Here is a 25,975-nt window from a genome sequence, read left to right on the forward strand (position 1 = left end):
GAGAAGATTGTTACCTGTCCTAAAGAGGCTTACAGTCTAAAAGACAATCACATATAAGTGATGGACACTATGCTACATTGAATAGGGACAGTTTCTCTTTTTGTCTAGATTTTGGTTCAGCAGAAGTAAGGGATAAATGAAAGTTGAATTGCCAAAATGAGCTATGATACTAAGGTCAGTCTGTTGTGGATAATACACATTAGTTTCAAAAGTCTATAGTACACGTGAGAAATATGTGATTTCTCTTGACCAGCTTTCCCTGAAGAATGGGACTTTAGATCCACATTAACAGCTGAATAGATTGAAGATAAAGTCAAATCAATGGATTCAGCTCAGGACAGAGAGAACACAATTTTAACTACATTTTATGACATGAAGGCTGCAATCCCATGAACACTTACTTGGAAGTAAGTTGATTTAAGTTCACTGGGACTACTTGCACTTAACTATACACAACATAAGAATGCCCATTATCAAAACTTTCAATATAGAACTCTTCAGACAGTTTAATGAAAGCCATTAAGCATAGTGAATTACAAAACAAATACAGTAATAATTCAGTCAATGCAAATATATGAAGTGTAATTCGATATTATTGCATTTTAAAGACAAGAAGCAACTTGCAAAATATTCAAACTAATGTTTCTGTCCACCTACGGCCCATAATGCATGCAAGACAATGCTTCTGCATGCATATCTCTATCATTATAAGGAACCATGCATGCAAACAAGCTCAGATGGTTCCCCTTCCCAACCCATCTGTTAAGACGGCATTCACACAATCTTCTTTAACAAGCAGTAATCAGCTGTGCAGGTGGGACAGTGGATGGGTTGCATTTAGTCCACCACTACCCGCCCCCTTCTCTTTTTGCTTAACAGATTGGCACAATTACAGGTGACCTTCAAATTTCGCTGCTTTTTCTTCCATACTTTTGCGGGCAACTTCCTTGGATATCAATTAAGTTACTGGGGTGGTGGACTAGTTTCAGTATTTTGTGGGGGTTTCAGCTCTAACTTCTAAATTTCCAACCCTGTGAATGACCAAATAGCTAAATTAGTGTATAAGGAAGTTGCCTGGGATAAATCCTTTATTATTTTAAATTTCCAACTGCTTGGAGTCGCCTCTCCCCACCCCACCCGCCCAGCCTTAAAACACATAGCCAGGATCCTTGTCTCTCCTTACCAGCATCTTGTTCAGATAGCTGTTCCCTCTCCATGTGTCCAGGCTGGGAGAGCAAATGAGGACATAATCCAAACCCCAGACTTGGGCTGGAAGCTGAGAAGCAGCTGGGAAATCTCACAGCCCAGACACTGGTAGATCCGAGGAGAAAAATAGTAGTGGATGAACGCTGAATGCATGAACCTTCACCATCACCTTTGCTACGTATCAGCCTGCAGGCAGATCCCCAACTCTGGCCTGGAGTTTGAATTCTGCCCTCATTCGGAATGGGTGTTGTGGAGAGGGCCCAACTGCTCTCTCAGTCCAATTTTTAGAGTTTGGTTTAAGGACTGAATATTGCAGTTTCAGTGTTGTGGTACTTTCCTGGAATGTTACTCCCACGTTAATCAAGGGTCTCCTGTACTGCTTTCTGGAGAGAGGTTAGTACAATTATTGGTTTCTGAAGAGAACTCCATGAGCAAATAGGCCTTCTTGGATGCTGCATATGCAAATGGTAAGATCTGAGCAAAGGTCAGTGGAGTAGCCACTAATGGACAAGCAGAGGCAAATGTCTCTAGGCTATCATGGTCTGGGGGCCACCACAGCACCCTCTTGCCCCCATCCCACACCCAGCCCACGAACAAAGCACTTGCCAGCTGTGAGTGTAATGTGTGCCCTCTAGCTCTCTGACAGCTGGTGCTTCACTCACTATATTCTGGGTGCTTTCTCTCCCTTGCTCTGAGCAAAGCAGAAAAAAACACCCAGCTAGTGAACCATGCATCAGCTGATGCAGGAGGTGGGGCCAGCACTGGGAAGTGGAATGCGTGTCTACTCGCCCACTCCCAGTAGGCACTTCTTTCACTGGCTGCTGGGTGCTTATTTTCTCTTGCGCACAAGTGCCAGCTGGGAGTGGGCAAGGGGCTATGTCAACTTTTCCCAGTGCTGACCATGCTCTCTACATTGATGTGTGCTTGATGCCAACATAGGAGACGTGGTTCAGGCAGCGAGGGGGAGCACCAATGGCAGTCTGCCCTTGGCTGCTGGCCAACACCCTACACCACTGGCATAGATCTTTATAAATGGAATACTTTTAACTCTAACCCTTCTAGATGCAATGTATCTTTATTAAGAACTACCTTCAAAAATGCATTTACCTTTTTTCATTTGCACCAGCTAATGATATCCCTAGAGTCAACCTTGTTCAGTGATTTGCAATATAAATGCAGAGTTTTCATTAATGGTACTTTTACACACCTTGCACTGAAGTGCTACATGAGTTGCTTACAGAAGCATATTTCTACTTAAGGCATATGGCCTCAGAAGAATTCACCAGAGCTCTACTCCCTGAAGTCATCTATGCACCATAACCTTGCATCCTAATCCTAGACTGTCCTTTTTCTTCCCACAAAGCCTCCATGACTCCCTTGCACATCAGTACTATATCATGTTTTGCAGCCCTGTAACACAGCAATTTTTAAGATCAAGATGTTAGTGTACCCACATTTTTAGCAGTTTGTCCATTTTATATTAATTTTGACAGATTTTTCCCAAAATGTAGCCTGAATAGTATAAGCTTGGAATACATTTATTCCTTCGTAACTTCTATTTCCCACAGTAAATAGTACCATACAGTATCGGATGTCACAAGCAACACCATCTTAAACAGTCACTCATAGACTCAAGCTGAGAGAAAAAATTAATAAAGCATGGATGAATTCATGAAGCTCACAAAAACTATTGCTGAAGCACTCACATGCTCGGAGTGTGATATGAAATGCTCAGAAGTTTAAATGCCGAAATACAACAATAAACTCTCATAAACAAAATATAAAAGCTAGGTAAACTTATAGTGTCCTTGCCTTGATGCATAAGAAATGCTGGGCAACATCCTGACTAGTTAGTCATGACTAATCATCATTGAAATCAATTAGACACATTAGTCATGATGAACTTAATCCTATTAATTTCAAAGGGACTTAGTTATGACTAAATTAGCCTAGATTTTGCCCAAATAAAACAAGAAGTTCTGGTAAGAACTAATCTGCCTGCTTTCCTTTCACTGGTCTTGTGGTAGCAAGCATGACTTGTCCCCTTAGCTAAGCAGGGTCTGCCCTGGTTGCATATGAAAGGGAGACAAGAAGTGTGAACACTGTACGATATTTCCCTCAGGGGATGGAGCCTCTCTAGGAAGAGTAGAAGGTTTCAAGTTCCCTCCCTGGCTTCTCCAAGATAGGGCTGGGAGAGATGCCTGCAACTTTGGGAAGCTGCTGCCAGTCTGTGAAGACAATACTGAGCTAGATGGACCAATGGTCTGACTCAGTATATGGCAGCTTCCTATGTTCCTATGTTTCTAACTGCACCAAATTTGGCCCAAATCGGTTAGATGGTCCACACGTTAGCCCATCTGCAGCTCAAATGTTCATGGGTCCACCATCTTGAATTGGGGTGGACAACATCTTTACAAACTATGCCCTTGAGCCATTTCTATGCATCTCTAGTCTAGACCTGTAGCAAATGTGGTTCAAATCAGACAGTCCACAAGTTAGCACACTTGTGCCTCAAATGTTCACGCATCCACCGTCTTGAATTGAGGTGGATGACAGACTACACCACTGAAGTGCTGCTATGTGTCACTCACTACAACTGTAGCAAATTTGGTTCAAATTGGTTAGATGGTCCATCAGTTAGCCCACTTGTTCCTCAAACATTTATGCATCCACCATCTTGAATTGTGGTGGATGACATCATCACAAACTATGCTGTTGAGGTGTCCTTATGTGTACCCAATTTGGTCCAAGCATTGCAGAGTTGATAGGGACACACACATACACACAATGCTGGGTGATCTCATAAACTTACTTTCCTTAAGGAGAGAGAGAGAGAGAGAGAGAGAGAGAGAGAGAGAGAGAGAGAGAGAGAGAGAGAGAATCTGTATGCATGAACCAATTAGTATATATAATTGGTTGATATGATGTGTAGAGTCCTGTGAACCGTTCTGCACTGGCCATGCTGCTGAAAGCATCTAAAACACTACCAGTGTAATTGTGAGACAGCACCCTTGTCCTAATATGTACAATTTAACAATTGTGCTTGTGCAACATTGCAGCAATTGGAAATAATGGCCATAGTGTTTGTGCAAGCATAATTGTGCAATTTTCTGTATTAGTGCAAGAGAGCTCTTGTGCAGCAGTCCTGGCATTGCTTCAGATGCCTGCAGCAGTGTGGGTGGTGCAGAACCACCTGCAGTATGCTGCATCTCATGTCAGCCACTTTCTACAAGATAGAACCCTTTACAAAACTCTACACTTCCTTCATGGGAAGGTCCTAGCTCAGTGAAAGAGCATCATATGCTCTGCATAAAAAAGGTTCTGGGTTTCAGTTCCTGGCATCATTTAAAACTGGGTCTCAAGAAAGATGCAGGACTGGGAAGGTCCTCTGCCCAAGGCTTGGAAGAGCGGCTGTTTTTCAAAAGAGATAGTTGGAGACTAGTCCATGGGCTCAGGGCCAGTCTCAGCATAAGGTGCATGTCCTATTAACAGAGTTTGAATAAACAGTGGCCTCCTCAGAGTGCTACACACACAGCGTTTTCCACAGAGTTCATCTTACAGTGGCACTTTTGAAAAGCAATTTATTGAAAGAAGCTCTACATGTTGCATCATGGCAATTATTTTCATTTAGTGTCAGAATTCAGTTTAATTGTCCCTCATTACACAAACAATTATTCTCAAGGAAAACGACTTCCATCAGTAACCACAGTCCTGCTGATTAAAAATGATAGTCATTTAAAGGCGTATTTCACATCAATTATTTTCAAATAGAATAAGTACTGAATTGCTCTACTTCTACAAATCAGCATATCAAAATGTAGATTGTCAACTAATGAGTACAGTTTCCTATAGGGGCAGACTGTGGGCTGGATTCAGACATACACTCATGAAATGATGCAAAAATCCATGTTTGCTCATGTGTACTGGGTGATTCGATATGCCTCCCCATCACCTTCCTCCCTGGCATTATCATGCCTTACCATGCTAACCATCTCTTTAGCAGAGGCACAATTGCACAGGGGCGTAACTATAATAGGGCAAGGGGAGACAGTTGTCTGGGGGCCCTCTGCCTTTCGGGGGCCCCCAGAGGCAAGTCACATGACTGACTCCCCCAGCTGCGCACCCACCCAGGCTTCCTTCAGTTGTATTCATCCTCCGAAATGGATGTGAATGTTAAGACCTGGAGCTACCAGAACAGCATGTCTTTCTCTAGTACCATTAAATGACGTGCATCGTCCACAATTTACAAAACCTTAACATTATATATATATATATATATATATATATATATATATATGCTGTGTGTGTGTGTGTATGCTTTTTGTTACCACTATTCAGCCTCATTTAAGATTTCTTTACTTCATGAGCTGAGCTTCAGTGACAGGGGTGGGCCCATTTAAAAACCTTGTCTCTGGGCCCACTCCAACCTTGCTACACCCCTGCAATTGCAGATCACACTGCATAATATTCAGACCTGTGGATCAGGATACCAATATAGATATATCCACTTTATTAGTCACTTCAGCATAGATGCAATCATATGTTGAATGCAAATTAATGCAGTTGATTGAAAAGATCTATATAAAACATTTAGACCCTCAGGTCTTTATCCGTGACTAGCAATAGTACACCACAGATCTTCAAAACATCCCAAATATTCAAAATGCTACCAGTTCCTTCAGAACACCGGAGCAGCAGCTGCTCTTTCAGTCAGGGTCTTTATATCTCTCTTTTCATCTTCATATCCCTGTTTATCTAATACATCCGAATATTTTTCCTCAACAATGTTTCTGAAAAAACCCATCTCAAATCTCATTTAATATAGTAGACAACCCATATCTCCATCTGTTGTCATTTATCATAATAGTTACCTCCTTTTATAGCAAACTCTTTGTGGACAGGAATGTAGCAAACTGTTGGGGTGGCAATTAGAATATCTAAGCCCTATTTTCTTCTTTCTCTCTCTCCTTTCCTTTGTTTTTTGTCCTTGATGATTAACCTGTCCTTATTGAATGTAATGCATATTTTAATAATGAAGCTGCTTATCCCCCCCGCCCCCCCTTTTTTTAAAAAAAGAGAGGTAAGTGTCCCCTCAATCTGAAGAAAAAAAGTTACCAGACAGGGAAGAACGATGAAAGTCTCCCTACCAAATGGATCATATCCTAGTAAGATCCAAGCCATTGCCTTTATTTCTGAAGTAGAGACCTGCTATCTCCTCAAGAACAGGGATAGATCCTAGCACAAACTATTTTTTTTAAATAAGATGCAGTTGCAGTTCTGAATACAGGAAAAGACTGCTAGCCATTAGAGGGGACAGGAGGGGCTGTATTTGATTTTGATTTTTTTAACACAAAAAATCTGGGCACCATTTGAACTTTGCGAATGGCCAAAAAATGCATGTATGCCCAGTTTTTGAAGCATGGCACTCTCTCCATTGGATTTATTACATAATGCTATCTGCAACAAGAAAGTCGGGCCAAGTTATTTTAATAGCACATGTATTGCACAAAGCGGCTTAATTAAAATGTGTGTTAAATGTTGACTAAAGGAAATTCACTTAGATCTATATCTGCTACCTATCTGAGTGATACAATACTGAGTGTAACGATTATGAACACTGCTTCCCCCCTGGATAATATGTACAACAATGATTAAAAACCAGTGAAGCAACATATCAGAAAATTTCATTTTATTTTAAAAGCACATTCTTAGCAAAAAAAAAAGAAGAAGAAGAAGAAGGTTTTTTGGGCCAGGTACAGTACAGTATTTAAAAGTAAAAATTTAGGACTGTCGATTACATTTAAAAAAATTAGTTAATTACTCAGCTGCCTTTCAATCTATCACATCTTAATCAATGACTAAATTACCACCCCACCCACCTTTTCCTTAGAGAAAAAAGTGTGGCCTTGGAAATTTGGACTGTATGTGGGAATGTCAATGCTATCTAACTGCAGACTTATATAGCAAAGGGGCTATGGGAAATTAAATATATGCAACTACATAAAGATTTGCATCTGGAGCTCTACATAAATACAACTTCAGTCCACAAAGAAGCCAGGGCTGTTTTCTATCACAGATGAAGGTCTAAACCTTCCACTACTTAACACAACTAGTTTCCCCCACTCCCTACAAAACACATATTTCTGTCACTACCAGCTATGACAGTGGAAACACATTTATTAATTACATTCTTTCATCATTCATTGTTAATAAATTAACAAGAAAAAACAAAAAAGTAAACTTTAGCAGAGGGTCTAATAATCACTAGCTCTGGTGGCATATTTAATGTGATAAGGTCAGACATAATGCAAAGTAAAATGCCTGGAGAGAGCTGATATGGGTACTTAAACTCTATAAAATTATTACTTCTTACAGTATCATCAAAAATTGTAATTGAATTTCTTCCAGGATAAAATTATTATGCCCTCCCACAGAGCCAAAATACATGCTCTGTAGTAGAATGGGTTGGTATTGACAGAGCATAAAGATTAACTCGTTTCAATGTCAATCCTCTGCTATCTTTTTCCTGGGAAAAACAAATAATGCTCTTTTTGAGTGAGACAACTTTTGACTCTAGAAGTACAAGACACAACAATGAGACACAAGAGGCAAAAAGTATGTGCCTATGGCTCCTTTATACCATTTTCTTTCTGAGCAACAGGAAAAGAACAAATGGCTTTTTTCCACTTAAAAATGAAAAGCAGTATATATGAAATATCCAGTATATATGAAATATCCAATAAAATATTAGATATCCAGTAAAAAATTAAAAGGGTAATATAATTAGCAGTTCATAGAAGGAAGTGATACTAATACAGGTTAAAATTAAAATATCTTGCTATAGGTTTTGAAGCTTCTTATATGTCATACATTATCTCTTGTGAAATATATCAGATGCATAGGATTTAGATACTAAATTACTGCTCCTAACATATCTGAAGCTTAAAACAGACATTAAACTTGAAGTTTTGAATTGGAATTTCAATATAGTCCATGCAATACAGCTCAGAGTATCATGTATATCCTGAAGACCTGACTCATTGTTCCGGTGTAGCAGCAAATGGATTACCTAGAAGAGCACACGGTACAACACATGATCTTTCCACATTACTTCTATGGCTTGGCCCATTTCCACAATCAGCACCAGCATCTGGGCAGTTGCATAAAACTGCTGGGAATGCAGAAGTAGTAGGGCCACAGAATGGTCCACTATCCAGCATACTCTTAGCCCTTCAGGACCATGAAGACAAAGGCATTTCCACAGATTGGATGCTGCTGTTATAAATTATGGGAGGAGAGCTGGTCTTGTGGTAGCAGACCCTTTGTTAAGCAGGATCTACCCTGGTTTGCATTTGAATGAGAGACTATATGTGAGCACTGTACCATAGTCCCCTTAGGGGATAGAACCACTCTGGGGAGAGCATCTGCATGCAGAAGGTTCCAGGTTTCCTCCCTGGCATCTCCAAGATAGGGCTGAGAGAGACTCCTAGCTGTAACCTTGGAGGAGTCTCTGCCAGTCTGTGTAGACAATACTGAGCTAGATGGACCAATTGTCTGACTCAGTATATGGCAGCTTCCTGTGTATCTAATCAACCAATAAATACATCTTGACCCAAATTACTGAATATTGAATCTATAGGCATAAAAACATGCAACATGTAGGCAGCGTCAGATGCAGGATTTCCTTTAAATGCCTCCTCACAACCCACCTATTTTGTGAGGACTTTGGCCCAACTCCCTAGTTCCCACATATATACTGTAAGGTAAAGTGTGCCGTCAAGCCGATTTCGACTCCTGGAGCCCACAGATCTCTGTGGTTTTCTTTTGGGAGAATACAGAAGGGGTTGACCATTACCTCCTTCTGTGCAGTATGAGATGATGCCTTACAGCATCTTCCTATATCGCTGCTGCCCGATATAGTGCCAGTGGGGATTTGAACCAGCAGCCTTCTGCTTGTTAGTCAAGCATTTCCCCTCTGCGCCACTTAAGGTGGTGTAATAAACCTAAATATATAGATGAAATAACAACATATTCCTCCCTCGTCTTCTTCTGTGACGTCACCAGGTTGGCTCAGAGGTATGGTAAGTATCACTCTTCATGACTGGGTTTTAGCTAAAGTGGGGAAACTAACTCAACTTGGGGTGCAAAGCTGCATACAGCCAAATTAATCACTAAGGTACCAGGAAAGCTGATTGTGGGTTGGGTACTCCAGATCTAGGATGCCCAGGAGGTTCAACACAGTCCAGATCATTGGAAGCAAAGACTTAGTTTTATCGAAGAACAGAAAGTAAGAAGACAAAAGCAGTAGTTAGTTCTTTTGCAGAGCTGTTGGCTATGGTCTCCCTTAAGATATTAAAGTTCTAAGAACAACACTGAATTGTCTCCAATGCACATTCAGAGTTAGTGCTAATAGGAGATAAAGTTGAAGGTGGTTAGATAGAGAAAGGGATACAGACGCTGATCTATAGCTGCCTATCCTAGGTGGAGGCTTGAGTGTAAGGGGTGAAAGGATGCTGGCTTCCTTCTTGAGAAGGAGGTGTAGTCCATAAGTTGCAGGCAGGTGAGACAGTCCAGGTTGTGAGGGAAGGCAGAGTGCTTACCAAGGGCCAAACTCCTGCTAATTAGGGAGGCACTCCAAAGGATCTCCCATGGAAAGGGTAGAAAAGCAAAAAATTGCCTTGTGTAAGAGAGGCACTCTCAAAATGCACATGCAAAATGAATGCCTTTGGGTTGTTGGCAAAGCAAAAAGCAAAACAACAAACACATTGATTCCTATCTGTACAAGTACCATTTACCTTTCCAAAGAGGCAAAAGGGGCAAATTGGTCACAAACTGGCCTGGGGACATGACCGAGTGCACCCATTGTGCATTGGACAATTGATACCCTTAAACAAATTCATTTGTCCGGCTTCCATAATGCCCATCAAAAATATATAATCCAGAGTGCACAACTATCAACAAATCTAATTAAATCTCTCCATTTTACATGGGGAGCTTCATCCATCCCAGCTGCAATTAAATCATTTGTTACTAAAGTGTACCTGCAGCTCCTCTATGGAGCACAATTGGGACCATTTAGTAATTTTGCCTCAGTGGAAACCATCCAAACTAAATTTATAAGATCATCCTGCAGTTACCATGCTGTGTCCCAAATGCTGTTATTAGATGGTAGGTGGGTCTTGTTAGATTGGAATCGTGCTACTGGAGATGTATTTTTCATTTCTGGTTAAAATTAGTATCCACGCTAGTTGGTTTAGTACATCTAATATTGACAGATAGTTTTAACTCAAAATGGAACCTGGAAGTTAGAAATAAACTACATTTATATGGATTTTCACAAGATGGACTCATTAGACAGGGATTTGAGCAGGCTAGAAGAACCATCAAGCAGCATATTTATGACACGGAGTTACAAGTGGAAGCAGCAATGCTGCTGGGTGACATATATATAGGGAACCAGCGGGTTGAGTTTAAACCTGCTAAGTAATTAAGTAATACAGTAGCTTAGTCTCAAAATTTAGATGTGCCTTAACACTTGCTCATGTAAATGCCCTCCCTACTGCCGTCTTGCAAGGGAGGTTTAATGGTATACCACATGCATTAAGATTATGTCCACGTGGCTCCGGAATTGTCGAAACAACTGTGCATGTAATTTTGTACTGTGACTATTACAGGGATATTAGACTTAAACTAATTACTCCATTTCTGGACAATTCACCAGGTCATAGTGATGATTTTTATCTTTTTTTTTTTTTGCTTTCTAATTTTAATTCAAAGATTTCACACACCGTCGCCAGATACTGTTACATTATATGTAAAATCCGTAATAAATTGATGGGAGGTCCAGATCTTATATGATGATTGTACTTATTTGTATTAGCATTTGTATTTGTATTGGTATTGGTATTCTGGTCTATGACCGAAATAAAGTTTCTATTCTACACTTAAACAAAAATAATGCAGTGAAGTAGGACTGCTGAATAGCAAGTTCTTTTCAGGTGCTCTTCAGGCATTTCTCTTAAGACAAAAGAGGAGTAGCAACAATTTCTATACAGGCAGTTTTGATGAAAGGAGTGGTTTTCAGTAAGACTTATCCTGATTAACCCTGGATTCTTATCTATAGGTAGCAACTACTGCCCTTGCTTTTCTTGGCTCTTCCTTGTACTAGCTCATTAAAAGGAGTTTGCTCTGTGTCTAGTGGCCAAGGGGACTCAGTCAGTTCTGATAAACTCTGTGTATGCTAAAGGCAACAAATACCCACAGTGGTATTTCCCAATGTGTTGTGTTCAAACTAATGATCCAGGGGCATCAGGAATATACCCATAATCTGTTCTCCACTGAGAACAGTTTAGCTATCAGTTGGAATCACCGTTAAAACTTGATTAGACACAAAATATCTGAGCACTGGGAGCTCACTCCCAATGTGCACAAACCGTTCACTGTAGAAACAGTTCATATCAAACTGGGCCAGTTTGGATGTTCGATCGCGGATTGAACCGGGGCCAGTTCAGTCCACAATCAAACCAAACCAAGCCTGGGACTGGTTCTACATTGAAGGAAGCCAGGGCGGGGGGAGTGAGTGAGAAAAGTACTGTGAGGTACACCTTACTGGCCAGCGCCAGCACTCACCCTCTCACTGGCACTGCCTAAGCACATGGAGATCCATATTTACCAAGCTGCCTGCACAGCAAGGGCATGGTTGTGGCCTCTGGGCATGCCATTTGTGTTGCCTTCATGCATGTGCAGGGGCAACACAAATGGCATCCCCAGCACAGCATTCATCCAGTTACTGTTGCTGATATCTATTTCTTTTTTTTAGATTGTGAGCCCTTTGGGGACTGGGAGCCATTTAATTTTATTTATATCTATGAAAACTGCTTTGGGAACTTTTGTTGAAAAGTAGGATATAAATATTCATCATATTTGTATTCATATTTTCACCTTGCCCAGTCAAAAAGACTTGGCTCAGAGCAGGTCAATAGTGCAGGCTGCGGGCGGCGTGCCTTCAGATCAAGATGCCAAACAGACTGAAACTGGACATGCCCGCACCTTGCCAATGAGGTATGGCCAACACTAAACACATCAATTGAAAAGAAGGCAAATCAATCAGAGTTGTCGTCCTCCTACCTAACAGATAACATGAAAAGCTCTCAAGAAGGAGCAAGATATTCGGCACATTTCCCAACTTATTCATGTTAATGAATTGACTGAGAAAGACCAGGAAAAGTTGCTCATTAGCAAACTATAGGAGCATATCTTTGTATCTGGAAGACATTGAAGGAAATTCGATAAGTTTACTTATCGAGATAAGTAAACAAACACTAGCCAACCTCACAAGCTCACATCCACATTTGCATAGCCACTCTTGCCTTTTTGGTAAGACACACCTAGAGTGATTGAGTCCAGCCCACTCAACACTTTTGTCTTCCATGATTCACCCACCCTACAGGGAGGGAGAACTGCTTGCTAAATAACCATCTTTGCCTCAGGCATGTTTTTGTATATAAATACCCTAGCCAAGCCACAATAGTTTTGGATTCTGAAGGATTCAGTTCAGGTTCCACTTGGACTCTACAGATTCCCAGATTGCTACTGTCTCCCAGCTCCTACCCCATGCTTTGCTCCAGAAAGAGTCCTAAGTGCCTGGCCATTGCACACCAAATGCGCCCAGGAAGGACTGGTAATAAACTTCTCCTCTCTCGCTCTCTAAGCTCCCCACCCGCTTCTCTTTCTGCTTTCCCTCCCTCACTCTCCACACTCTTCAGCACCACTCTTTGGCAGCATGCAGTTCGGTTCAAATTTGATTCGAATCAAACCACAAGTTTTGGTTCCTGCACATTCCTAGAGCTGGCTGATGCCCTCCTCTCCTGTTTGTTAACTTCTGATTGTGGTTAAAAACAAAACAAAATTGGTTGTAACATCCAAAGCAACCGATCTTGGTTTATTCTAATCAACTTGCTTGAAATAAACAGATCTGAAACTCAGTTCAAATACTGAGTTCAGATTTTGCTTTATATCAAAGGATAAATGAATATCAGTTGGTTTGTATGTCACTACTGACCTTGGTTTATTTCTAACTGCAGTTGAAAGCAGAATCCTTTTGACTTCGACACAGCCACAAGCAGAGAAGGTGGGAGTGTGCACTCCCAAAGTTAGAAGACATTGCTCAGAATCAAAATTTAATTGTGGAATTGTGGTTCTGTGTAAGATCTGAACCAGCCTTGTATGCATGATTACCCAACAGTGAAATACAAAACTGTTGTGCATAATATAATAAGCATTTTTATAGAAACAGAGCAACAGTATACAAACCTGGTTGTGCACAATCCAGATAGTGAACTATGGCAATGATGCATTATTTTATTTCATTTATTTATTTATTTATTTATTTATTATATATGAATTTTAGTTGCATTACTTATTCTTTGAAATAAAGTTTTAAAAAATGAAAACATCAAATCAAAGTCAACAAAAGTTGGAAAATAAAATGTAAAAAACATAGCCAAGAAAGAAAAGATCTACTTTAGGACAAGATTACAGGAAGAAACAAACTGACACAGACTCAAAGGCAGAGACATAACAGCACACTAAAGCATTTCAGAAAGGCAAGAATGCTGTGCCTGCATTCTATGAAGTAGGGCAGCACCAAAATCCAGGGATTGTCAGATCTATCCTTTCAAAGCATAGAAAGCCTTTCAGATCTATTCAGATCATATCTGGGTTTACCTGACTTGCGGAGGAGAGAGCCCAAAACATGTGTATGCTTACAATAGGCTAGCATAGCTTTAAATTTTTGTGGACTAACAATTCCATTGTCTGAAGATGATTACTTCCTGGTTACATCCACACACACACCCCAATATTTAATTAAAAATCATAGCTGCTCATAGGAAACAAAGGACAATCCAGGATCTTAGCATAGCAGTGATTAGGAAGCAGAAACTCTCCCACACTTCTAACAGGGGAAGGCAAAGACGGGGGTTCACATTATATCTTATTCCATATAAAAATGTTTTGTGTTTTACGTTTTTTAACATTAGTTTTTGAACATTTAAACTGTCTGCCCATGCAAACGCAAATGTAGTCCACCCTTATTATCACCATATTACCAAATGTAAGTGCAAAACAGCCATGGCTGAGAGGGAGGCTTACAACAGTCCTGTGATGCTGTCCAATATAGCAGGTTGGATAGGAGGTAGAACTGAAGTAGGATTGAGGGTGAGAGAGGGTAGTTTACAACAAGCACATTGAACTACAGTGTAGTCCAATATTATTATTCTCATTATGTGAGGAGGGAGGCTGAAGCAGAGAGTGAGTAGTTTATGACAATACTGCCACATTGTTCTGCATTTAGGAATATCTATATAATCCCACATTGTTATGTATTTAGGAATATCTACCAAATTGTAGCCATCCTTTTGTACAACAACCTGGGTTGTTAGATAATGCAGTGGTCACTTTCTGCCTGCAACTGTTTGTGCAAACCAGGGGTGTAGGAAGCTGCTGGTGGCCGAGATCAAAGCTGGTAGTTTGTACAACTCTAGACCACCTCAATTATTTCTAGGGCTGAACATATTATCATGATGGGTTGATCCAAAGTTTCCTTTCCTCTTTTCTCAACAATTTTAGAGTCATGGACCAGTACATTCTTCATGTGCAGTTTCCCAGACCAGCAGTTAGTAAGAGGAGAGCCCCCCTCGCTGCCACCCCTACCCCCAGTGATGTCATGTGCAAAGGGTTGTGGGGCTCAGGTGAGCTCTCCAGAGCTCATTTCTAGGCAGGAGCCCTCACTGCTAGATAATGTTCATTTCTCTTCCTCAAAATGAACATTATCCAGCAATGAGGGCCGCCTGGAAATAAGCTTCAGAGAACTCATGGTGGTGCCCCCCACCTAGCCCAAAATTGGGGGTTTGGGGGGGTATTTTTATTAGTGATGCCTCACGGACCGGTACCCAACACCTTGCGGACTGGCACCAGTTCACGGACCGGTAGTTGAGAAACACTGCTCTGGAGGAAGGCTTCTTCTGAAGGTAAAAGGGAACCTTTGCATCCAATCCGTTATCCAATCCATTCTGATTTCATTTGGGAGCCCTGGGGCAACCCTAGAGGAGGCCTGGTTTGGGGTTGGATCCAAGTAGCTGAAAGCAACTGCAACTGGACCTTCCCCGATGATCTTAATAGGTGGCGGGGTTCATGAAGAAGAAAGCGCTCCCTTAAATACCCTGGGCCAAAGCCATTCAGGGCTTTATAGGTAATAGACCAGCACTTTGTATTTTGCCCAGAAACTAATTGGTAGCCAGTGTAGTTCTTTTAAAATAGGAGTTAATGCGGTCTCTATGGATAGCCCTGATGTCTAACCTGGCTGCCGCATTCTGTACAAGTTGCAGTTTCTGAACTATGTTACGTACAAAGGCAGACCAACACAGAGTGCATTGCAGTAGTCAACCCCCGATGTTACCAGCATATGCACCATGGTTTTAAGGCAATTTATCTCGAGAAATTGACACAGCTGGCATATCAGCCTAAACAGATTAAAAATATTCCTGGCCACGGCCTCAACCTGAGATATCAGGGATACTTTTCTGGTCTAACAAAAATGATATCACTTTTAATTTTCAGTAAGTATATAATTCATCTCAAAAAACCTTGCTGGAACTATCTGGGAAAAGTTGGTTGGTAAGCTTAAACAGCTACAAACATCCTTAAAAAAAAATAAATCTGAACATATTCATTCATAAGTCTGAATGCAAAACCTGCCTATCAGTGGTGAGATGCCAAAACATTTCCTTAAACATAAAGAGAGCAATTTCCCAAACTTTATTTTTATGAATGCAAAGAATGCAATAAAACTGTGAGCTATGGGATAATTTTAAAAAAATATCTGTATTTGCAATAGTGTTAGTTCTTGATTTCCCCAGATTAGCATATTTATGAGGTTACTTGCAGAGCCTCAGGTTTTAACCCACAAATAAAAAGGTTTATATCAGCAGGAATAATGGATTACATGGAAGTCTATGGCCTATGACATCCCAAAGGTATCTGTCTTTCATAAGTTTTATGTTTCTAGTGCCACTCTATAGAAACTACATCTTGTGATCTTTTCATGGCACCAATTTTCTCTGTACTTTGTTAGACATCTGAAGCAAGTTTTCCTCAGTCACCATTGCCACAGAGGTTCATTCTTTCGATGTCTACCTGGTTCTTGATCAATTGTTGATATCAGGTAGGCTGCCTACGGTCTCCTTCTAGTCATAGCCAGGGCATTTCAATTACATTAGCATGGAAAGTGTTTTTTTAAAAAATCATCGTGGTTACTGTACTCCTCTTGCAAATCCATTGAGATTAATTTGGATGTTCAATAATGCAAGCCTAATCAAAATAAGAGCAGGTACAATAAAAGTAGTAAAAAGGAGTAATTCTGCTTAAAGGCTTCCTGCAATAGTGTGGTTCTTGAAAAGAGAGGTTTTATTCAAAGATGTTTTTAGCCATATAGTGATTTTCAGTGGAGTCAGTTCACACTTTCAGCTGCTGAATAATGAAATGTTGAAAAATCAAATGATATTATGAATTTCACCTAGTAACTATTGTTATTAAAGATTAATGTGGGCAATAAACAGCAGGCCAAATGCCTCTACTGTGAATTCTCCTTCTCCTTTCCATCTACTCATCTATGGATTGCTTCACACTTGCATGCTCATCACCTGGTTTTTTGTAATCACTACATTAGTCAACAGTGTGAACTAACTGCATTGAAAGCCATCATGATGCAGATGGATCTGTGATAGCCCATTCACCCACAAGACACCACTTGATTCTGCAGTCAACAAGAGATGGACATACATATATTAATGAACCCTAAAATACAGACATTCATTTCAAGAACTGCAATATTCAATCCAGTGTTGACATGAATTGCGGTTTTAAAAGGCAATACATTTTTTGAACCCTTTTGGTTTAATAAAGGAATTGAGAAACAAAACCTAAAGGGCGTATCACTCATAAGTCATTTCCAAAACATACCTTACCTTATTGACAGCATATTGTTCCAGCAGTTCAGTTTCATTCTAACAATGAATTGTAAACTGTTTTAATCCGATTGTTTTTATTGTATTTTGTAAATTTTTAACTGTTTTTACTCTGTTTTATTTTGTGTTTTAAACTTTGTACACCGCCCAGATATGTACATATCAGGCAGTATAAAAATATGATAAACAACAATTTGACAAGTTACTTTCAAATGTAGGTTAAGAGCTTTGTTAGAAGAGGCTATTGGGCTCCTGATCACACTTTTCTACTGGGCTGAATTTTATCAGAATGTGCAGAATAATAAAGCAAATACACTTTATTAAAAAATGTCATAGCCTGTGATTGGAAGATTTACTACAGCTTGTATTAGTGTATTGAGAAATAGGTTTATAGGCTGTAGATCATACAAACACAGTCTAAGATCTACACCATTGCACAAGCTCCCAAGATTAAAGGGCCTTGAATATTACAACTTCATTTACCAACACAAAACTAATTACCCTAATGTCTTAAAACTTCTGCATTTGGATTATTCTGTAGGAGCCCACATGTAAATCTTTATGCAGTGAGAACTATAATAAAAGGAAACATTTTAATAAACTCTTGGTCATGAGGCACATGATGATCTGTCCTCCAAGAGCTACCTTGATGGGAGATCACCACACATAAGGTTCTATGAGTTCTTGAGAGGAAGAACATGGCACAAAGTATTATTGTGTAAATCAGATTCAGTCTCTAATTCAAAGTATTATGCAAGGAAATGAACTACAGTTTAGACTCGGCTCCCTCTGTGCAAATTATCACTCTCCTGTCCTAGCTTGATTTTGGAGTTCTCACAACCACTGATCAGGAGCAAATCCAGATTTCCTGCACTGGCCGGGTGCTCCTGATAAAGACATGTGGACGAGCCTTAAGTACATTTGTGTGCAATTTGTCTTTTATTTTGGAACACTGATATTTTCTTATGCTTTGAGTAAATAAAGAGGTGGAGATATCTTAAGAAGCCCCTCAGGGATAATGTCAAATACATTAATTTGAGAGTCTGGAAATATGAGATGTTCTTTTTAACATAACCTTGACTGAAAGATGCCAGACCAGTACCATAGCAATTCAAGGAAACCATTGTGAAGCATTTCATTGTGCTTCACACATATGCATAATAGTCCCATTGAAATTCCTGAAGTGTGTTTTCATTACAAGATCTAAAGTTTTTTCTTACTAAGGGAGGTGTATCCCTTTAATTGTCGGGTTAGGGTTAGGGTATTCCTATATGATATAGAATTGGATTTGATTTTAACAAGGATTTATTCTCTTTCCAAGTTGTTGTTTTATTTGAAGTATTTGCCATTTTCACAGCAAAATCCTTAGTTTGTATGGCTATATAAAGAGCTTGATGACCAAAATGTCTTCTTGTGGCAGGGGGTGGGATATCCCTTAATGGGAGGGAAAGCTGGTCTTGTGGTAGCAAGCATGACTTGTCCCCATAGCTAAGCAGGGTCTGCCCTGGGTGTATCTGAATGGGAGACTTGATGTGTGAGCACTGCAAGATATTCCCCTCAGGGGATGAAGCCGCTCTGGGAAGAGCAGAAAGTTTCAAGTTCCCTCCCTGGCTTCTCCAAGATAGGGCTGAGAGAGACTCCTGCCTGCAACATTGGAGAAGCCGCTGCCAGTCTGTGAGGACAACACTGAGCTAGATAAACCCAATGGTCTGACTCAGTATATGGCAGCTTCCTATGTTCCTATGCCCAGGATTCACAAGGGCTCATCTGCCTGCTCCAGCACCAGGGGATTGGAGTGAAACACATGGGAGAAGTAGGAGTTTCAACACCACTTATTCTAAGAGCTATTTAGTCAGGGCTAGCCCAAGGATTGGGAGCGGCCCAGGCAAAGCCAAGCTTTTATGCCCCTTCCCCCTTCACCTATGCAGGGACCTTCTGGCGGGTGAGTCCGCCTCACTGCCTCTGCCCACAACTGCTGCTGCAGCCAGCCCATCCATAGCATTATAATCATATTGCTGCATGATGTGGTGTCAACATAATGTGCTGCAGCAGGCAGGTGGCAGGCCAAGGTGGTCAGGAGAGCAAGCGGGCAGGCCCCTGTCGCTGCCGGCAGTTTCTGGGCAATCAGCCTGCCGCAGGGCATTATGGTGTTGGTTGCTGTACAATGAGGCAACAACATTATAATGTGCCACAGCTGGCTGGTGGCACGAGCGGTGGATGGAAGCAAAGTGAGTGAGTGACTGGGCGACAGAGTCAGGGAGTACCTGCTTGGTCCCTTGCCTGCCCCAACAATGGGAGGTGCATGCATCTGCCCATAGGTGGGGGCACTGAAGCAAGTGGCACATGATCCAGGCTATTGCCCCCCTCTCCGCCTGGTGCCTTAAGTGACTGCCTAGATTGTCTAGCGGGCAGGTTGGCCCTGTACTTAATAGTTATAAGAAAGCATGTCATGCCATGTAACGCTACCACTGCTTTCCATACTTTGTCACAATTTATTACACATATAAGCAGAAAGGTTGGGGGCAAAACGGCTTCTGTTTTTGAATTTTGCCATACGCGCAATACATTCTTCTGATTTAAAAGTTATGTTTTAAAACTATGTTTTTTTAGTAGGACAGCCTGTTTAAACTTATATTAGCTTCTCAGATCTTGGCACTTCACTCTCAGAAGGAACACCTACTTTTTGGCAAAGTGCCTTGTGCATGCAAGTATTCTCTGCATCAAGTATCTGCAACCTGAAACTTCCAGAAATCCTATGATGTGTAAACAGCACTAGCTTTGCAAATCCACATTAAAGAAAGAAAGAAAGAAAGAAAGAAAGAAAGAAAGAAAGAAAGAAAGAAAGAAAGAAAGAAAGACACCTTGTTTACAAGTGATCCACCTTCTTGGAAAAAAAAATTCTACTTATAGTCTCAACTCAAACTGCATCCAATTGAAATGAAAATATCTGCATGTCACATTACAAAACAACAAATCAATTATTCCTACAGATTTGTTTACTTTTTCTAATGCATCAAAATCTTCTAATGTAAAAACTATTTTCACTTGTACTCATTCAATAATTATTGATCATTTTTTCTCATTTCACATTTTGTGTTTTCTGTGCGGGTAAACAAATACACTACAGTAATGTCAAAAAAGAAAATAGACTTTCAGCTATGAATCATATTCATATATGCAATAAAGAAGTTAGATGCCTTTTGTTTTTAATATATAAAGGACCCAGAAGACAACTTCTGTGTTGTTCCCCGTTCACTGTATTTCATACATTTACCTTCTCCCCACTATGGGTTTAGGTGACCTTGCAAGGTCTTTGAACATTCATTACTTTGTAATTTTACACCCTGACATGAATCAAATACATCAGAACATACATTCTCAGGTCAGCCATTTCATTATTGAATGTGGATAGGTTCTGAGGTGTTTCTTACAATGATTCATTAGATATCATTACTTCATTTGACATAACTTTTAAATACATTGTTTTCTGGATCTATTGGCAAAGAGTAATTTCAAACAGTTGACAAGTTAAACTGAACTACAATACATACACTGCAATGTTTCTGAACAATTTAACCCAACATGTTTTTGCAGTAAAACTTAAAAAACAAAAACAAAAAATAAACAAAATAAACCCCCATTAAAACATATTAGTGCCATGGCAAGACTGCAATAATTTCCAAATACAAAATTTTGTAAGAGACTTGACTTATATAGGGTACAAGTCAAAAGCAGCTCATATATACTAGCATGACTATTGTTATTTATTAATTAAAAATTTCTTGTATACCGCCTCCTCCCAAGACTCTAGGTGATGAGTCTTTGTTATTTACCAATTATCAAGCAATATACATCTAGATTAATGCTGTGCTGACGTGCCAAGGTGCTCTGTTGTGTGATTAGATGTGTGTGATTTCGGCCTATTCTCCTTCGCTCTGCAGCCAACTTTCCCAAAACTCTGAGAGACACAACCCACAGGAACATAGTTTTAGGAAGCAGAGATGGTAGCTCCTTGCACAAAGGAAAACTCAAGCACATTGATGCAGGATTAGTCTGGTTAGTCTTTTCAAAACCGGAGATGTACTGAAGATGAAACAAACAACAGAATCTAGTTGTAAAAACCTAAAGGCAAAGGAAATATAGCACGAAAATATGCTGCATAGGGCTATGACATAACAGAGCACAGCAGCCAAAGTCCCATACGCAGCCTGATTTTAAAAAGCTGCACTGCCATGGACCAGTTGTCTGCAGAAGAACAAGAGACTGGGAGAAAGCAAATCCATATCCCCACTTCTGAATAGCTGACCTGTGAGATTCAAGCTTTGATTATGTGACATATGTGTGCTGTTTCAGCGGTGGGATCGTGCTGGAGAAAGGTGCGCATGATTATCATCAATGAAGTACTTATACATGGGAGTCTGCTTTTGAGTGTACATAGTTCCACCTTGAACTATGATCCACCTGATCCACTATGATCCACCTGATCCTATTTAAGCACTGAGGCAACATCAGTTTTATGTATTGGCATCTATCAGTAATATGGGCTGTTTTACATGTAACATAACAGCACTGTCCTGATTTACAACAAAGAACTGGGAAACCAAATGTCATTCTTTGATCTGCATTCTGCTGACACAAAGCAAGAGCTAATTATTTATAAGTAATCCAGAGAAATGTGCCACTATCATCTGAATTGTCTTGGCACACCATCACCCCTAGTCACACTTAGCACAATTACTGAAAAGCAGTATGGTATATATTTGCCTTCCAAATCTTCACAGTAGACCAGTCATACTAACTGTTATTAATGTACAGTTCAGGGAGGGGGTTTTTTACCTTAAAGTTTGATAGTCATTTAGAAAAGCATCTCCCCTCTTCAAGCCCAGAAAATGAATTTGGAAAGTTGAATGATTCTCTGTATGATTCACATATATAATACAAATTTAAATTATGACATCAGTTGCCAATCGACTTAATAGTGAATTACCAAATCCAATTTACTTAGAACCTTGTAATTTAGATTAAATTAAATTTAATTCAATTTAAACTGTGATGTATAAATGTTGATGAGTTTTGCCTCTGTAGAATACAAAGTACTTTAACTCGGTGTCGTTTTGTAATTGTTCCAAGTTATTAGTGCTTGAACTACTCAGAGTTAATGTGCATTCTTTCAAGAGTCCATAAAGGCCATAAAGAATTTATGTTAGTGCTTGTTCACATTACAGTGAGGGATACACAAACTTTTGTGGGCAAAACATGGTCTCAGATCACACGGTATCACTGAACTTGTGGATTTGTGAACTATGGAGAAAGATAGCACCCACCTGTAAGTACAAAATTGTCTCCATTAACAATAGTTTAAGCACAGGAAATTTAATATTTAAATGTACTTATAGGTACATAATAACTGACTTTTGTACTTATGTACTTATAGGTATAGGTTTAAATGTACTTATAGGTACATAATAACTGACTTTTGCAATGTGTTCTACGTTGCGTTGTCTTTGTACATAGTCCAAAAATTGCAGTTGGTACAGAATGCAGCAGCCAGGTTGGACTCTCGGTCATCTCAGAGAGACCATATTACTCCTTTCCTAAAAAAAATTACTGCCCAGAGACGGATGTTTGGGGCAGTCTACAAATCTGATAGACCGATCAATAGATAGATAGATAGATAGATAGATAGATAGATAGATAGATAGATAGATAGATAGATAGGAGGATGTGTGTAAGCTTTAACTGTTGAACTGGGGATGAATTGAATTCGCCCAGTTCAGTGTTCCCTCTAAGGCGTACGCATGTGTGCCCACTCACAAGTTTTTGGATGTCTGCTCAGTTAATTTTAGATCTTGCTCAGGTTGAATCAGGAAAGCCCTGTTCTGAATGCACGTGCACACATACTGCCTTGATATTGCCACCCAGAACAAAACTCATTCCGCACACAGATGAAAGAAATTAAGAGAGAACACTGGCCCGGTTTGACCCAAACTGAACCAACATCCATTTTGAGTCTAATTGGAACTGATTTGTTAACTTAAGCTTTAGCTTCACACCACCTCAATGGCTGTGTGGTCTTTATCAGGCAGGAACAGGAAAGGCTTTACTTTATTTTTGCTCATGGTGGCAAAAGAGCAGCAGTAGCTGATGAGGGATAGATTTTTCAAATGACTTCCAGAAGTTGTTTTTCTTCTTCCCCAGCCCTGGGAAAGGCACAAGGTAGCTTGGGAACTGATTCCCCCCCCCCCCCAGACTGCTGGCTACTGCACCTTTTCAAAGACTGAAGAAGGAGAAAAATACATTCTTCACAAGTATTTTTAAAAGTTCCCTACCTAAAGAGCCTAAACAAATCAGACTCTTTCCCGAAGTACTGAATTAGCTGGGGTCAGGCCCCTCCAAAACATTGAAGGGTCCCCCAGATCAAATCAATACTGATTAACACAGCCCTAGTACATAATGCCTAAGACAGATACAGATGCTCATAAGAGCTCATAATTCTTTCCAAAGAGAATAGGCTGGATCCAGAGTTGTAATACTGATAATCTGCAGGGCTTTTCCACCTTCTTCTTGCCAGTGTAACCAACCTGAGTTTCCTGAAAAGCAGCTCATTAGAGTTGAGACCCTCCAGATAGATGGGGCTGGTGGGCAGGGGAGAATCTGAAAGAAGCACTTCGTACAAGGGATGTAACTATAATTGAGCAAATGGGTTCAAAGAATCTAGGCTCTCAGCTCCTGAGGGCCCCCCAGCTCCACCCTTCATTATTTTCTTCGTTATCTCCAAGGAGCCTCCGGAGAGAGAGGTGAACGTGGGCCCCCCTCTCCCCTAGCTACACCCCTGCTTTGTACAGCTGGAAGCTCCTCTTGTGCAAAAATGCCCTCACCCAATTTTTTATAACCTCCAGACCACTATGCCCCACACAATACCCTTCCAGAGGGACTGCCAACCATTAGGAAGAGAACTTTCCGGAGGTGCAAGGGGGTTCAGTGGTGAACAGGAGCATGGGAAGGCCCCATTGCATTGAGCAGACTTCCATTTACACCAAGGTTGCACACCCTTGGCCCTCCAGCTGTTGTTAGACTACAACTTCCATTCTTCTTGGTCACAGCAGTCAATAGTCAGGGATGTTGGGAGTTGTAATCCAACATCTGTAGGAGGGCCAAAGTTGTGCAGCCCTGATTTATGCAATTCTGCATCCAACCAAACCTTTTTTTTCATTCAAAGTATTTACAGATTTCAAAATGTTCTTACTGTAATTGAAGGGCCTTAGGTCATGCTCAGCTTAAGATTTTCATCACACTTTTTGTCCATTCTGCTATAGTAGAACTGGTGTAGTATGTTGTCATAAGTTGTCAAATTTGTGTTCTCATACTACACTGTCTTGTACCATTCAAGCTCGTGATAAAAAGTAAAGGTAACTAGTTCCTTTTGCTGTGTCTCCTTCTCATAGCATATGGACTATTTAGAGTCTTAAGAACAGCCCTGCTGGATCAGGCCCAAGGCCTATCTAGTACAGCATCCTGTTTCCGACAGTGGCCCACCAGATGTCTTTGAGTAGCCCACAACAAGAGCTGAGGGCATCCCCTGTCTCTTGCTGTTGCTCCCCTGCAACTGTGAGCAGCACTGCTAACTTCTGAAAAACTGTTTTCACTCTTTATTGTTCCTCTCTGCTTTCCTTTATGTATTTCAAACTTCTGTCCCTTTTAATCTTGGCAGTTTTGTGCTACAATGCACAAGCTGAGTCCCATCCCATGCATTCTAAAACAAGCATGCCATGGTCCCAAGCACTGTATTATCATTCCCTACTAACTGAGCAAAGAGGCACCTTTTAAAAGTGGCGATTCTCTTTATTTAGCAGGGGGAGAACACCTGGCCCTACCCATCCCCAGTACAGCATCCTTCCAGTGGCTGTTGCTGATGTCTGCCTTATTTTTCTTTTTAGACTGTGAGCCTGTTGGGGACATGGAGCCATTTTTATTTATCTATTTGTATCTATGTAAACCACTTTGGAAACCTTTTGTTGAAATGCGGTATATAAATATTCTTCGTATTCTTATTCGTTACTTCTTGTTTTTACACACACACACCCCAACGCTGTTAATACTTTAAAATGGGGTGTATTGCTATTTAAATAGAGGGAGAAAGAGCTGCAGAGCAGGAGTTTGTAGTGATAACTATACCTAAAATCCCCAGTGCTACTAAAAGAGACAGTCTGTCCAGAGTCCCTCACATTCTAGTAACTACCAGACTGACCACTGTAATATATTATACATGAGGCTGCCTTTGAAGGAGTCTCAGAAACTTCTGGAAGTCCAAAATATAGTTGCTAGGTAACTAACTGTGACTGGCAGAAGGGATTCATAATTCACCAGTTCTTTTAAAAAAACTGCACTAACTGCTGTTCAATTTCTGGGCACAAATCAAAAGCCGGTGTTCCCTTTTAAAGCCCTACATGGCTTGGGTTGCAGGTACCTATAGGATTGCCTTTTCCCATCCAAGCATATCCATATGCTAGGATCACTGGCAGAAACCTTACTTTGAATCCCTTGCCCCCTGAAGCAAGCCTGGAACTAGGAAGACCTGAGTTCATATCCCCACTCAGCCATGATACTTGCTGGGTGACTCTGGGCCAGCCACTTCTCCCTCAACCTAACCTTCTTCACAGGGTTGTTGTGAGGAGAAACTTAAGTATGTAGTACACCACTCTGGATTCCTCGGAGGAAGAGTGGGATATAAAATGTAAATGTAA

General features: G+C 40.5%; 1 protein-coding gene across 6 annotated transcripts in view; it reads right to left on the reverse strand.

The window, feature by feature from the left end:
- ATRNL1 (attractin like 1) overlaps positions 1-25,975 on the reverse strand; it is a 1,008,890-nt gene that overhangs the window by 509,720 nt on the left and 473,195 nt on the right. The window contains exon 25 of one of the 6 annotated variants that reach the window (XM_053305807.1): positions 20,736-21,314. The exons of the other annotated variants lie outside the window; for them this stretch is intronic. Within the exon in view, the coding sequence (XP_053161782.1) occupies positions 21,057-21,314 (258 nt within the window). The 3' untranslated portion in view covers positions 20,736-21,056. Of the gene's footprint in view, positions 1-20,735; positions 21,315-25,975 lie in introns of those variants that run through there. 6 annotated transcript variants of the gene reach the window in all.

This window comes from Hemicordylus capensis, chromosome 3 (assembly GCF_027244095.1).
Source record: "Hemicordylus capensis ecotype Gifberg chromosome 3, rHemCap1.1.pri, whole genome shotgun sequence".
In the NCBI taxonomy this organism is placed as follows: domain Eukaryota; kingdom Metazoa; phylum Chordata; class Lepidosauria; order Squamata; family Cordylidae; genus Hemicordylus; species Hemicordylus capensis.